The sequence below is a fragment of the Orcinus orca genome, chromosome 2, assembly GCF_937001465.1.
Source record: "Orcinus orca chromosome 2, mOrcOrc1.1, whole genome shotgun sequence".
Taxonomy (NCBI): domain Eukaryota; kingdom Metazoa; phylum Chordata; class Mammalia; order Artiodactyla; family Delphinidae; genus Orcinus; species Orcinus orca.
The window spans coordinates 159023249-159037158 of NC_064560.1; the positions used below are offsets into that span (position 1 = coordinate 159023249).

The 13910-nt window shown below is 36.0% G+C and overlaps 1 protein-coding gene across 6 annotated transcripts in view; it reads left to right on the forward strand.

Annotated features, from left to right (window-relative positions):
- KIAA0586 (KIAA0586 ortholog) overlaps window positions 1-13910 on the forward strand; it is a 105697-nt gene that overhangs the window by 43866 nt on the left and 47921 nt on the right. For all 6 annotated transcript variants that reach the window (XM_033404680.2, XM_033404677.2, XM_049706364.1 and 3 more), the window contains 5 exons: window positions 3632-3831; window positions 8006-8165; window positions 8582-8801; window positions 9386-9639; window positions 10967-11043. In XM_033404680.2, coding sequence (XP_033260571.1) covers window positions 3632-3831; window positions 8006-8165; window positions 8582-8801; window positions 9386-9639; window positions 10967-11043 — 911 coding nt within the window. The remainder of the gene's footprint in view (window positions 1-3631; window positions 3832-8005; window positions 8166-8581; window positions 8802-9385; window positions 9640-10966; window positions 11044-13910) is intronic.

Genomic DNA, 13910 nt, shown 5'->3' on the forward strand with positions numbered 1-13910 from the left:
CTAATCTTTTACATACATCTTTTAATTTCTCTTGGTCATATGGTAAGTAGATATCTAACTTTATAGGAAACCGCTAAATGTTTCCAAAGTGGCTGTTCTATTTTGCATTCCAACCAGCAGTGAATGAGAGTTCCAGCTGCTCCACATCCTTACTAATGCTTGTTGTCAATGTTTTTAATTATAGCCATTCACTAAGCATGTGGAGATATCTCATCGTGGGTTTTGTTTGCATTTCCCCAGTAACTAATGATGTTGTACAATTTTTCTTGTGCTTATTTGTCATTTGTATATTTACTTTGATGAAGTATCTTTAAAACTCTTTTGCTCAGTTTTTAACTGGGGTCTATGTCTTACTATTATTGAGTTCTTTATTCTGGATACAAGTCCTTTATTGCATATGTTTTGCAATGTGTTATCCTAGTTTTTATCTTACCTTTTGCTTTCTCAGCATTGTCTTTTGAAGACCAGAGATTAATTTTGATGAAGTTTAATTTATCAATTTTTCTTTTATCGCTTGTGATTTTGGGGGTATACTGTTTAAGAAATCTTTGCCCAACATCATTAAGATTTTCTCCTGTGTTTTCTTATAGAAACCTTATAGTTTTAGATTATAAATTTAGGTCTATGGTGTGTTTTGAGTTAATTTTTATATGTGGAGTGAAGTAAAGATCAAGATTTTTTTTGTGTGTATGGATATCCAATTTTTCTAGCGTTATTTGTTGAAAAGATTATCCTTCCTCCTGCTGAATTGCCTTGACACCTTTGTTGGAAATCATCTGGCTATTATATATGTTTGGATCTGTTTCTGGACTTGCTGTTTGGTCCCATTGATCTACAAGTCTGTCTTTACATCAACACTGGGCTTCTTGATTATTGTAACTTAAAAATAAGTCTTGAAATTGGATGGTATAAGTTCTCCAGCTTTCTAGCTCTTTTTTTTTTTTAACATTCCTATATATTGTTACCTCTATTTTTTTTCCACTTCTTTCCAGTCCAGAATAACCTCCTCTTCCTCCTTCTTAAACTACCCCTTAACTGCCTAAATCCTAGACATTAGAGTCTGTATTTACTGCTTTACTTTCTCATTTCTCACTTTCTCTTTAGTTTTTATGAGCTGGCTTTCTTCTTCCTTCTCGTTAATGAAATTCCTCTCTTACAGCATTTGGTTCTCAGAGATAACCTTTTTTCAAATCCTTATTCTCCTAGAAGGCTCTAGTATGGGCATTGTTGACTACCTCTAATTATTAAAATGTTCTACTGGTTTTGGTTTCTTAGAATTCATTCTATTGTTCTTCCCCTTATCTTTTTAATTTCTTTAGGACCTCATTTCCTCATCTTTTTTCTACTTGAATAAAAAATTTCCCCCAAGCTTCTGTCCCCTGCCCTCTTTCTTTTCTGTTTTTCTAGTCTCTTCTTGGCGATAGTTATCCTGTGTCAGTTGATGACCCCTAAGCTACACATTTAGGCTGTAAACTTGCAGTTTTGCCTGTTGATGAATATTTTACTTGATGCTCCACTGGCATACCAAACTTGGTGTGTCCAGAATGCATCTCATTTTTCTAACCAACCTTATTTCTCCTTTGTTGCTCTTTCTGTTAATGATACCACTATTTTCCAAGTGCCCAGTTTCCAAAGCCTTGGAATATCACTTGTTCTACCTTGTTTTCTTTGGTCTTCCTCAGTCCACACCCAGCCACGTCCAATGTCCTGGCTCCATGCAATTTATTCTTATATTTGATTAATTCTTCCTATTTAGTATAACTTGAATGCCTCTTCCACTGCTACTATCCCAGGTTTTCTTTCATCTTCTCATTTTTTGAAGGAAGGAATAAAATGACCAACAAAGTTATGAGGAAATTTTTTTTACTTAAGATTAGTGCTTCTTTAATGATAAAATCATTTTGTCATGTTAGAAGATACTTTTTCAGAAGAAGACATCTAGGAATACAAATCCAAAAGAAAACCAAAACCAGTTCATACAAATAATTGCTCTGAGACTATTTCAAAATCTGTTGAAAAAGGAACAGATGGAAAATACCAAGTGAAACTGGAATAAAAAAGAACTGGAAGCTAAAAAGGCAAAGGACCATGAAATATGCCTTGGAGAAACACAGTCGGACTTCTGTAGCTTTTGGTCAAAATTCTTGTTGTGGAGATGGTATTCAGCAGTCCCAAGACAAGGAGACCAGTCCAGGAAAACAAACAAGTGTCTCCAAAGATTTGTCCGGTTTATGATGGATACTGTCCAAACTGCCAGATGCTTTCTTCATTGCTAGGTCATACACCTCGATGGCATATTTTGGAGTGCTTGGACTCTCCACCAGTCTCTCCTGCTAGCGCAAATCAGGGCTAGTGATAGTCCTCTTAGCAGTCCTTCACATGGGTCGGGTGGTGGTTTCAGTGAGACTAATTCAGGCTTTGTAGCCTTAAGGAAAGATGGTCTAATATAGAGGGTATTTAGATCCTGTTCCCTTTTCTTTAAAAGCATGTGTGTTTGCTTTTGTTTTGCCTATGTCTGGGTAGGGCTTTTGGGTTTTCTAACAGAGATACTCTGATTTTTGGTCATGCCAAAACAATGAATTATGGGAACTAAAAATGGAGATGTGTTGATATATACTGTTGAATATAAATTTGGGATTGTGATAGTCTTTGCTATGGAGCTCCAGAGTAAATTGCTATTACTTATCTCTCAACAAGTGATGCCAAGACACCTGTACCTACCTATTAGGGAATTCTCTGTAATGCTGCCATAGTTGTACTAATTAAGGAGTACTCTTTGGAGAGGTCATGTCTCCATCAAATTTTACAGATCACTGTTTACATGTTTTCCACACAGTGCTTTAGAAATATAACCACTTTAAGCCTAATAAAGTCTGTTTAGGAAGTTTTACTGAATTTCATGTACATTCACACAAGTGAAAAGTACAACCCATTTGGAAAATTAATATACCTATAGAGCTGCTGACATCAAGCACCTAAACTTCTCTAAAAGTTTGAGGAGGATTAGCCTGTAATGTTAGTAACTGAAGTGTCTGAAACTAGACGGAAGTAAGATTTGTCTTCATATTTATGAAGAAGCTGCCATTTCTCTAAAATCCCCCCACAGTCATTGTGTCCCTGTGTTTTGCCAAGATCTATCATAGTGTTTCCTGGTGCCCTACTCTTGGAAATGTGGATTGTTTTCAGATGAAAACATTTAATGTGGATACAAATCTTTTTTTTTTTTTGCGGGGGTGGGGCATGCTGAGCGGCATGCAGGATCTTAGTTCCCTGACCAGGGATTAAACCTGTGCCCCCTGCAGTGGGAGCATAGAATCTTAACCACTGCACCACCAGGGAAGTCCCTGCAAATCCTTTTTATCACTAAATGTTGTAGTGGTAGGGAAGAGGCCATATAAGTAAATTTTCATCGGATGTTTTCCTCCCCTTTTTAGTTTGTTTAGAGAGGATGTTCATTATGTGAGTTACCATCTTATTCTCTGTCACAATAAGTAGATTTTGTATTTTCATTTTATTCCTCCTCACACCATCTCATACACATATGTTCACATCTCTAAAATTTTAAGAATTAAGGCTTAGAATGCAAGCATGTTTCCTGCACACTTACTCTGAAATTGTTTCATTTTTTTAGTGGAAGGAACCAGCAGTGGTGCCCTCCAGCTTTTTGTTGATGCCGGTGTTCCTGTGAATTCAGACATTATTAGGCATTTTGTGAATGAAGCTCTTGCTGAAACCATTGCCATCTTGCTGGGTGACAGAGAAGCAAAGAAGCCAGGTCCTGTTGTTACAAGTGTTTCTGGGGATGTTTCAATAAGCAAAACACACTTGCTGGTAAGTGTGACTTTCCTTCATGACTTGGAGTGCTGGGGAATTTTTGATACCTTTGTTAAAGAACAGTAAAATGGACAGATTTTAAATTGGGTCATAAGACCATAGTTTGTGGTGGAGATTGGTTTCTTGTGGCTTTGATTACAATAACAGTTCCTCCAGCATTTTATTTTAAAAACTTTAAAATCTATAGAAAGTTGAAAGTATGATACAATGAACATCTGTGTAAGCTTTACCTACATTTACCAGCTGATAACATTTCGACACATTTTCTTTGTCTGTCTTTATATGTTGTTTATTATATATGCTTTAAAACTCATTTGAAAGTTGCAGATATCATGACACTTCTAAAAGCATCAGTAGTATCTCCTAAGAACAAGATTCTTTATTACATAACCAAAATACCATTATTATGCTCTCCATATTTAACATGGATCTGTTAATACTATATAATATAGAGTCTATATTTGAATTTCCCCAGTTGTTCCAAGAATATCCTTATAGCTAATTCTTTTAAAATTCAAGATATAGCTAAAAATCACATGTACTGCTTTTGGTTCTTATGTAAAGTGATATTTTTAATCTTTAAAAGAAAGTATATTTCAGACATTTTTGTTATTGTTTGTTTAATCAGCCTTTCTATGTTAAATAGAGTTTCTAATTTATTATAGCAACATGAAATTATACAAAACCACTACCAGTGGAGGGTGGGAGGAGCAATATAGGGGTGGGGCAGTAGAAAGTGCAAACCATTGGCTGTAAGATAGGCTCAAGGATGTACTGTACAACACAGGGAGTAGAGCCAATATTTTGTAATAAATGTAAATGGAATGTAACCTTTAAAAACTGTATGAAAATTTAAAAAAACTGAAAAGAAAAAGAAATTATACAAAACCAGAATGTACTCTGTATTACCAACTGTTTAAAACTTAATGGTCAATTCTGATCCTGTTGATCATAAAAACATCATTTTATATAGGTGAAACATTTAAACTGACTCATCTGAGGTATAAACATAAAGTTACATATTTGAATTCTATGGAGGTTGGTGTAATGTAATTGGTGTAGTGTGATTAGTGTGCCAGAGATTTGGTACATACTTTTGTTCTGTGCTTTATTTATTAGCTCATTAGTAATGCATGCCAATATCAGAATTGTGGTTATCTCTATGCTAATTAACTTTGGTTTGTCTTCTGCCCATATATTTCGGATATTTTCATAAGGGTGATTTAATGAGAAAATACAGAAAAATCAGTATAAATAGGAAATAAATGTAATTGTTGAGAGCATGGACTCTGGAGTTGGGAAGTTCTGAATATGAACCCTCAGCTCTGTTACTTTAGTCTTGTCTGTATACTAGAGATAAAATACTCAGAGTTTAAATGATGACGGCTTTACCAAAATCTGCTTTCCAAATATTAAGGAGGCCAAGTTCCCCTCCCCCATTGCCATATTGTTCCTTATCTTCAGAATTGCCATGACTTTTTTTGGCCTTTTCATCTTTGATATATGTTTTAAAATTAATTTTCAAGTTCTGTAAAATATTTTGTTGGGATTTTGGGGGGAATTAATTCAATTTTGATTGGTTTAATTTGAGGAGAATTGACATCTTTATGATACTGTATCTTGTGAGCTATCATAGAAGATTTTGTGGAAGATTCAATAAGATGGTATATGAAAGAGCTTAATCTAGGGCCTGGAACTTGGTAAATACTCAGTAACTCATTGTTTATCATTATTACCCATTACCAAGACTAGTAGGATACCTTTAAATCCTCTCATGATGATGAGTCAGTAGCATTATATTTGAAAACAGCTGTCTTAGGCTATAGGTTTATGCAGTCAAGAAGAATAAAACATAGTATATTTCTGTCACTTAAAAAACAAAGCTAAGGATATGCTAATAATTAAGCAATTCTATAGAATTTCTGTGTGCTTCATAATTTTTAAATTGTGTATCTCTTTGCAACTCATAATACAGAATAAAGGCCAGTCACCCCACTATAAAAATATGTTTTAGAAAGAGAAAAAAAGGACAAATAGAGAAATGGGGAAAAGACATGTCCAGACAGTTCACACACAAAAAGGAAATACAAATGGCCCACATACATACAAAAAGATGGTCAGTCTCACTGATAGTGAGAAAAAAAAATCATTGAATCCATTTTTACTGATCAAATTGGTAACACTCTAAAAGTTTGATTAACACCATGGTTCAGCAAATCTTTGGGAATTGGGAATTCTCATACCTTCTGGTGTTATTGCATTGATAAAATAATATAACCGTGTAGAGGGAAATTTGGTAATATGTATTCAAATTAAGAATGCAATTAGCCCTTTAACCAAGCAGTCTCACTTCTGGGAATTTATTCTGTAGAAAATCTATACACATATGAAATGACTTAAGTCTCAAAAAACTAAAAATAGAATTACCATATGACCCAGCAATCCCACTGCTGGGTATATATCCAAAAAAACCAAAGACACTAATTTGAAAAGATACATGCACCCCAACGTTCATAGCAGCGTTACTTACAATTGCCAGGTTATAGGAGCAACCTAAGTGTCCATCAGCAGATGAATGGATAAAGAAGATGTGGTGTGTACACACACACACACACACACACACACACACACACACACACACACACACACACAATGGAACACTACTGAGCCATGAAAAAGAACGAAATTTTGCCATTTGCAGCAACATGGATGGACCTAGAGATTATCTAAGGCAGACAGAGAAAGACTAATATCGTACAATAGCATTTATATGTGGATTCTTAAAAAATGATACAAATGAACTTATTTACCAAACAGAAAGACTCACAAACATAGAAAATAAACTTATGGTTACCTAGGAGAGGTAGGGAAGGGATAAATTAGGAGTTTGGGATTAACAAATTAGTAGTTTATACAAGCTACTATATATAAAATAGATAAACAACAAGGACCTACTGTATAGCACAGAGAACTATATTCAATATCTTGTGATAACCTATAGTGGAAAAGAATCTGAAAAAGAATATATATATTCAGTTATATATAACTGAATCACTTTGCTGTACACCTGAAACTAACACAACATTGTAAATCAACTATACTTCAATAAAAAAAATTTTAAAGTAGGAATATAGCCAATATTTTATAATAACTGTAAACCTAGTGTAACCTTTAAAAATTGTATAAAAATTTTTAAAAATAGAGTATTCTGGACATAAAAAATGACAAGATTATATTTGATAATTCTGAGGAAAGGAACTAAGTAGACAGGACATGGGTAGGAAAGGAGACTTAATTTTCACCATCATCCTTTTGAAGTTTGAATCGTTTGAATTACCTGTTTAACAAATTGATTTTAAAATGTGTGCTTTTTTCTTCCCCAGGACTTTCCATCTCTACATTGTCTTCCTTTTATCCCTCCTACTTTTTCTTATCCTTCCATTGCTTTTTTTTTTTTTAACATCTTTATTGGGGTATAATTGCTTTACAATGGTGTGTTAGTTTCTGCTTTATAACAAAGTGAATCAGTTATACATATACATATGTTCCCATATGTCTTCCCTCTTGCGTCTCCCTCCCTCCCACCCTCCCTATCCCACCCCTCCAGCCTGTCACAAAGCACCGAGCCAATATCCCTGTGCCATGCGGCTGCTTCCCACTATCTACCTTACTACGTTTGTTAGTGTGTATATGTCCATGACTCTCTCTTGCCCTGTCACAGCTCACCCTTCCCCCTTCCCATAACCTCAAGTCTGTTCTCTAGTAGGTCTGTGTCTTTATTCCTGCCTTCCATTGCTTTTTATAAGCTTTGTTCTTTTGTACTGAAAGGGGGTTTCTGATAATCTTGTCAGTTAGTTAAAATGCTCTCTTTCTGTTACATGGTCTACCCAGTTTGTGTTTGGGTTTGATCTTCAGCTGTCTGTTTAATCTTCCTCTCTATATTAGATAAGGGGACCTAGTTCAGAGGCAGAGCTGTTTCAGTTGCTGGAGGCTTTCTGTAGTCCGGTCTTGAAACTAATAGCTAGAAGTTCAAGAGCTAGGATACAGAGGACTCCATTTTTACCCCCCATCCATTTAAATTTTATGTAACTCTGAATGAGATCAGTTTATTTTTCAAATTACCCTTATTTGGGGATTGTAAGCACCACTTATCTTGTTTTATTTATTTTAGGCAAGAGTGTGTACCCCAGTGGCTACCCCACAGCCAACTCCTCCTCTCTCACCTTCATCACCTCCTGAGGAGCGTGTGTTGGTAAAAACTCCAGATTCTTCTCCCTGTGTTTCAGATCATGATGTAGCTTTACCCATGAAAGAAATATTTGCTGAAGAAGGTAGAAACCTTATTTCTATAACTCAGTTTTAATTTTAGCAACTATTAAATAAAATATCATGGTTTGTTTTATAAGAGTCTTTATAGATTAGTATACACATACCTGAGTTGCTTACTAGGTTCTAGTAAGTCATTTTTTCTTACAAGGAAACTAAGGGGTTGGTTACCACTTTTTAAAGTATATAATCTAGTAGACATTTAGACTATTTTAAGTTCATGGTGATGTTGAAAGTGATGTCTTTTCAAGGTTATTTTTTGTACTTTACTAAATTAATTTGGAGCTTTTCCCATTAATGGCCATCATTATTATTATTAATTCTTGTTGCCATTATTTGTATGCCAAAATGTTAAACAATATATCTTGCCTTCCTGTGGAATTCTTATTGACTTTTTTTTGCTTTTACAAAAAACCTTTAGGAAATAATATGCCTCCCATCACACTTGTTAATACTCCAACTGTTACCCCTGCAACTACACCTCCTCCCGCAGCAGCTCTTACCCCAACTTTGTCAGAGACTTCTATTGATAAATTGAAGATGTCAAGCCCAGAGCTTCCCAAGCCATGGAGTAATGGAGACCTGCCACTGGAAGAAGAGAATCCCAACTCTCTTCAAAAAGAACTTCACCCGAGAGCTATGTAAATGACAGTATATTCATTTTTAGTAACTATACATTTCATCTTATGTTGACTTAGGTGACCCATTGAAAACATCAGAAATGATAAATGAAGGTTGATAAACCACAAGCTAATCTATACTTTAGTAGGAAGAAGTTTCATAAATTTTATGTTTTTAAAATTTTTACCAGATTTATTTATACTTTCAGTTCTCTTCTTTTAAAACAAAATTTTGGGGAAAACAGATTAAAATAAAGATAACTGTAATATTGTTAATAAAATAGAAGAAGATTTTTCCCCAGTGTGAATCTTCATTTACTATGATCAGTTAACTTTTATATTACCATATATCCCTATGTAGATTTATTTTAGAGATGGTAGAACTTTCAAGATGGTCTGTGATTAAAGCACGAAGATGATTTTGGAAAAATAAATCTTGTTGGTTAATTATAGTAGTGCAGATTATAGAAATATATAGATATATCTATATATTGATATAGAAATGTCTAAAGGAGACATAGTACTTTTGAATCTATTTTTTATATAAAAATTAATATAGGCCTTCACCGATGTAATACATTCAAACTATGTCTCTTTCTTCTTAGTGTAATGTCTGTGGCCAAGGATGAAGAACCTGAGAGCATGGACTTCCCTGCTCAGCCTGCACCTCCAGAGCCAGTTCCCCTTATGCCGCTTCCTGCTGGCACCAAGGCCCCTTCCCCCATACAGTTGTCAAGTTCAGATTCATCAACAGTGGAGAGTACCTTGAGCGTTACTGCCACTGAAACTGAAACCTTAGATAGACCCATCTCTGAAGGAGAGATTTTATTTAATTGTGGTCAAAAAGTGGCTCGTAAGCGTAAGTTAATTTTGCATCAGTTGATTTCACTGGTTAGCTTATGATAATTCCTAAGTAATGCTTTTCTGTTTAAAGTGTTTTTACTTAATTTTCAAGATGTAACAGGGTATAGTAGAAAGAACATGGACTCCGCAAGTTAACTTTTCTACACCTTAACCTCAGAATGTAAAATCTCCCTCATAAATCCCACCCTCCAGAAATAATATCACTGTTGAAAGTTTGGGGTATACCCTTCCAGTCTTTTTTTTTCTATGCATATATAGACACCTAAATACATTTGTATGTATATATATTTTTACCTTTTAAGTAGGGTCATATTATACATATTGTTCTGAAATCTGAATTCTTTAACCTTAAATATGTTATAGACATTTTTCTATATTAATACATATAGCCCTACCTCTTTTTTTTAGTGGCTGGGTAGTCTGCTAAAACAGTGCCATAGTGGTGGGCATTTAGATTGTTTTCAGTGTTTTCATACTATACATAACTCTCCACTGACCATCCTTGCACATATATTTATTTATCTTTGTGAACTTCCATAACTGATAACTTCCTTAGAATACATGCCTAGAAGTGGAATTGCTGAGTCAGAGTATGCACCTTTAAAATAGCAATACATAGGGAATTCCCTGGCGATCCAGTGGTTAGGGCTGCATGCGCTCACTGCCAGGGGCCTGGGTTCAGTCCCTGTTTGGGGAACTAAAAAATCCCACAAGCCACACAGCGTGGCCAAAAAAATAAAATTAAATAGCAATACATTGCCAACATGCTCTCCAGAAAGGTGAATCAGTTTTTAATTTTAATCAGTTATTAATTATATCAGTAGTATATAGGAGTGCCTCTTTTTAATTTCATGGTTACAGTTGATGTTTAATAGCTCTTTTTAATTTCTGACAAGCTGGTAAGTGAAACAAAAATCTCATCTTTGTTATAAAATGTGCTTTTCTTTTTTTGCGGTACGCGGGCCTCTCACTGTTGTGGCCTCTCCCGTTGCGGAGCACAGGCTCCGGACTCGCAGGCTCAGTGGCCATGGCTCACGGGCCCAGCCACTCTGCGGCATGTGGGATCGTCCCGGGCCGGGACACAAACCTGCGTCCCCTGCATCGGCAGGTGGACTCCCAACAACTGCGCCACCAGGGAAGCCCCTAAAATGTGCTTTTCAAAGAGCTAGTGAGATTGAATAGCTTGTGAACTATGATTTATGAACTTTGCCAGTATTTTTATTGTGTAAGTTTTAAGTGTAATATTCTATGGCTTTATGGTGAGATTATTTACTAAATTTATGTTTCTTCTTTTTTCCAAATTTTTGCATTTTAATTTCTAGTTTTAGGAGATGAAGGACTGTATCTGACAAACCTAAATGATAGCTTATCCAGTACTCTGCATGATGCCCTCGAAATGGTAAGAAGTGATTGACTCCACATTGAATTCTGAGATGAAGAATATCTTGATGAACTTGTTGCTACTGATCAGGGTTTTTTCTCAAATATTTGAGTTATAGTCATAAAATTTAATAAAATATCCATGAAGGAATTTAAGATTTCTTACACATGTCATTATCATATTTACACATTTCATTATCATAATCGTGAGAATGAATAGAAAATTGTTGTTAACCCCTGTGGCTCCAGTAGTTGAAAAATGCAGTTAATGTAATTAGGTAATGAAAATCTAAGTCAAGGCACATTGTCACCTGGATATGTTGCCTTTACAGTGTTTCAGGCAGGACCTTAGCTGTGGAAACCAACTCTCTTATAATACGTTTGTAATTTTTCCCTAATCGTGATTATAATTCTTTATGCTAAAAAATAATTGAATTTAGTGGCTTTAAAAAAAAATACTGGGAATTCCCTGGTGGTCCAGTGGGTAAGACTCCGTGGTCCCAATACAGGGGGCCCGGGTTTGATCCCTGAGGAGCTGTGGGGTCAGGGAACTAGATCCCACATGCAAGCTGCAACTAAGAGTCCGCATACCGCAACTAAGAAGTCCACATGCCGCAACTAAGAAGTCCACCTGCCGCAACTAAGACCTGGCGCAGCCAAAATAAATAAATAAGTAAAGATTTTAAAAAATAATTTAAAAAATACTGAAATAGGACCCAAGGGTACTAACTCTCCTAGTTATTATCTAGCTTTATGGAAGGAAAATTCGCATTTAAAAATATATATCTTAACATATATAATATATCAACATGTATAATATATATAAAAATACCATACAGAAATGATAATAGGGATTTTCTTTTGAAAATTATTAAGGAATAGAAATCTTTACTTTTTATGTTTTCAAACAACCTAAGCAAGTAAGGGTAGTTGTGCTCAACTTTCATCTACATTCATCCATAGCCTTTGCTAAGCATTGCTATTATTGTTGCTCTTTAAAAAAAAAACGTATTTGATAATTTTTGACATATGTATATATCTGTAAAGCCATTACCACAGTTAATGTAATGAACATATTCATCATCCATCACTCCCAAATCTCTCCTCAGGCCCTTTTGTAATCCCTCCTTCTCATCTCTCATCATTCCTCTCATTCTCTATACCTCTTCCAGTAACCACTGACCTACTTTCTGTAACTATAGATTAGTTTGCATCTCTAGATGTATATAAATGGAATCACGTGGCATGTATTCTTTTTTTTTGTCTGATTGTTTTAACTCAGTATAATTATTTTGAGATTTATCTGTGTTATACTTTGTATCATAGTTCATTCCTTATTATTGCTGAGCAGTGCTCTATTGTATGGATGTGCCACAGTTTGCCTATTCACCTGTTGATGGACGTTTGGGTTCATTTCCAGTTGGGGGCTATTACACATAAAGCTGCTATGAAGACTTGTGTACAAGTCTTTGTATTGACATATGCCTTCATTTCTCTCTGGCAAATATCTAGGGGTGGAATGGATGGATAATATGGTAGTTATATCTTAATCTTTGAGAAAAGCTGTTTAGGACTTCCCTGGTGGCTCAGTCGTTAAGAATCCGCCCGCCAATGCAGGGGACACTGGTTTGAGCCCTGGTCCGGGAAGATCCCACATGCCGCGGAGCAACTAAGCCCACATGCTACAGTTACTGAGCCTGTGCTCTAGAGCCTGCGAGCCACAACTACTGAAGCCCGCATGCCTAGAGCCCATGCTCCACAACAAGAGAAGCCACTGCAACAAGAAGCCCACACACCACAACGAAGAGTAGCCCCCCCTCACTGCAACTAGAGAAAGCCTGTGCTCAGCAATGAAGACCCAATGCAGCCAAAAATAAATAAATTAAATAAAAAAAAGAAAAGCTGTTTAATTTCATCTGCCAAAATTTTGCATAGACTTTTTCCTTCTAGGTTTTATATTACTATAAATATTTTGGAGCTTTGCTCAGGACATGGTTAAGTACTTAGAGACAGTTTTACCCTTTTGAGTCTTGCTTTTAAGATTTGTTAGGCAGTACCAGAACAGTACTCAATCTAGGGCTATTTATCCCCCGCTATGGAGAGAAGACACTTCTATGTACTCCACCCAGTGCCTCATTAATGAGGTTTTCCAGCCTGGCTAGTGGGAACAACCATTATCCAAGCCCTGTGTGAGCATCAGGCAGTGTTATATCCAGTCCCTTCTCAGGTGCTCATTCCTCCAGCCTCATGTAGTTATCTCCAAAGCATCTGCTGAGTAGTACTTAGCTTAATACTCAAGGGGGATCTTCTGCAGATTTCCAGAGTTTTCTCCCTCTGCAGCTTTCACTTTTCTAGCCGTCCGTCTTATGAACTCTAGCTGTCTTGGCCTCCCTGGAGTTACATCTCCATCTTCTTAGCTTAGGCTCCTGTGCCACAGCCTGGGAACTCCCAGATGGTAAGCTGGAGCAGTCATAGGGTTCTTCTGACTTGTTTTTCATTTCTCAGGGATCACTGTCTTTTGTTACCTGATGTTCCATGTCTTGAAATGCAGTTTTTCACATACTTTGTCCATTTTTTAGTTGTTTCAAGGGGGTGGGTGTATCTGGTTCTTATTACTCCACCTTGACTGGAAGTTTTAGAAGTCTAGTTGCATTTTTATCTTTCCATTTGTATCATTATATAGGATCATGATGAAAAAAGAAAGAGATTGGTGTACTTTTGAAACATCATGCCCTTCTATCCCCTTACAATCATAATGCTAGAAATTTCTTATTTTTTCTTTCTTTTTGGCCGTGCCACGCAGCTTGCGGGATCTCAGTTCCATGACCAGGGATTGAACCTGGGCCACAACAATGAAAGCCCAGAATCCTAACCACTAGGCCACCA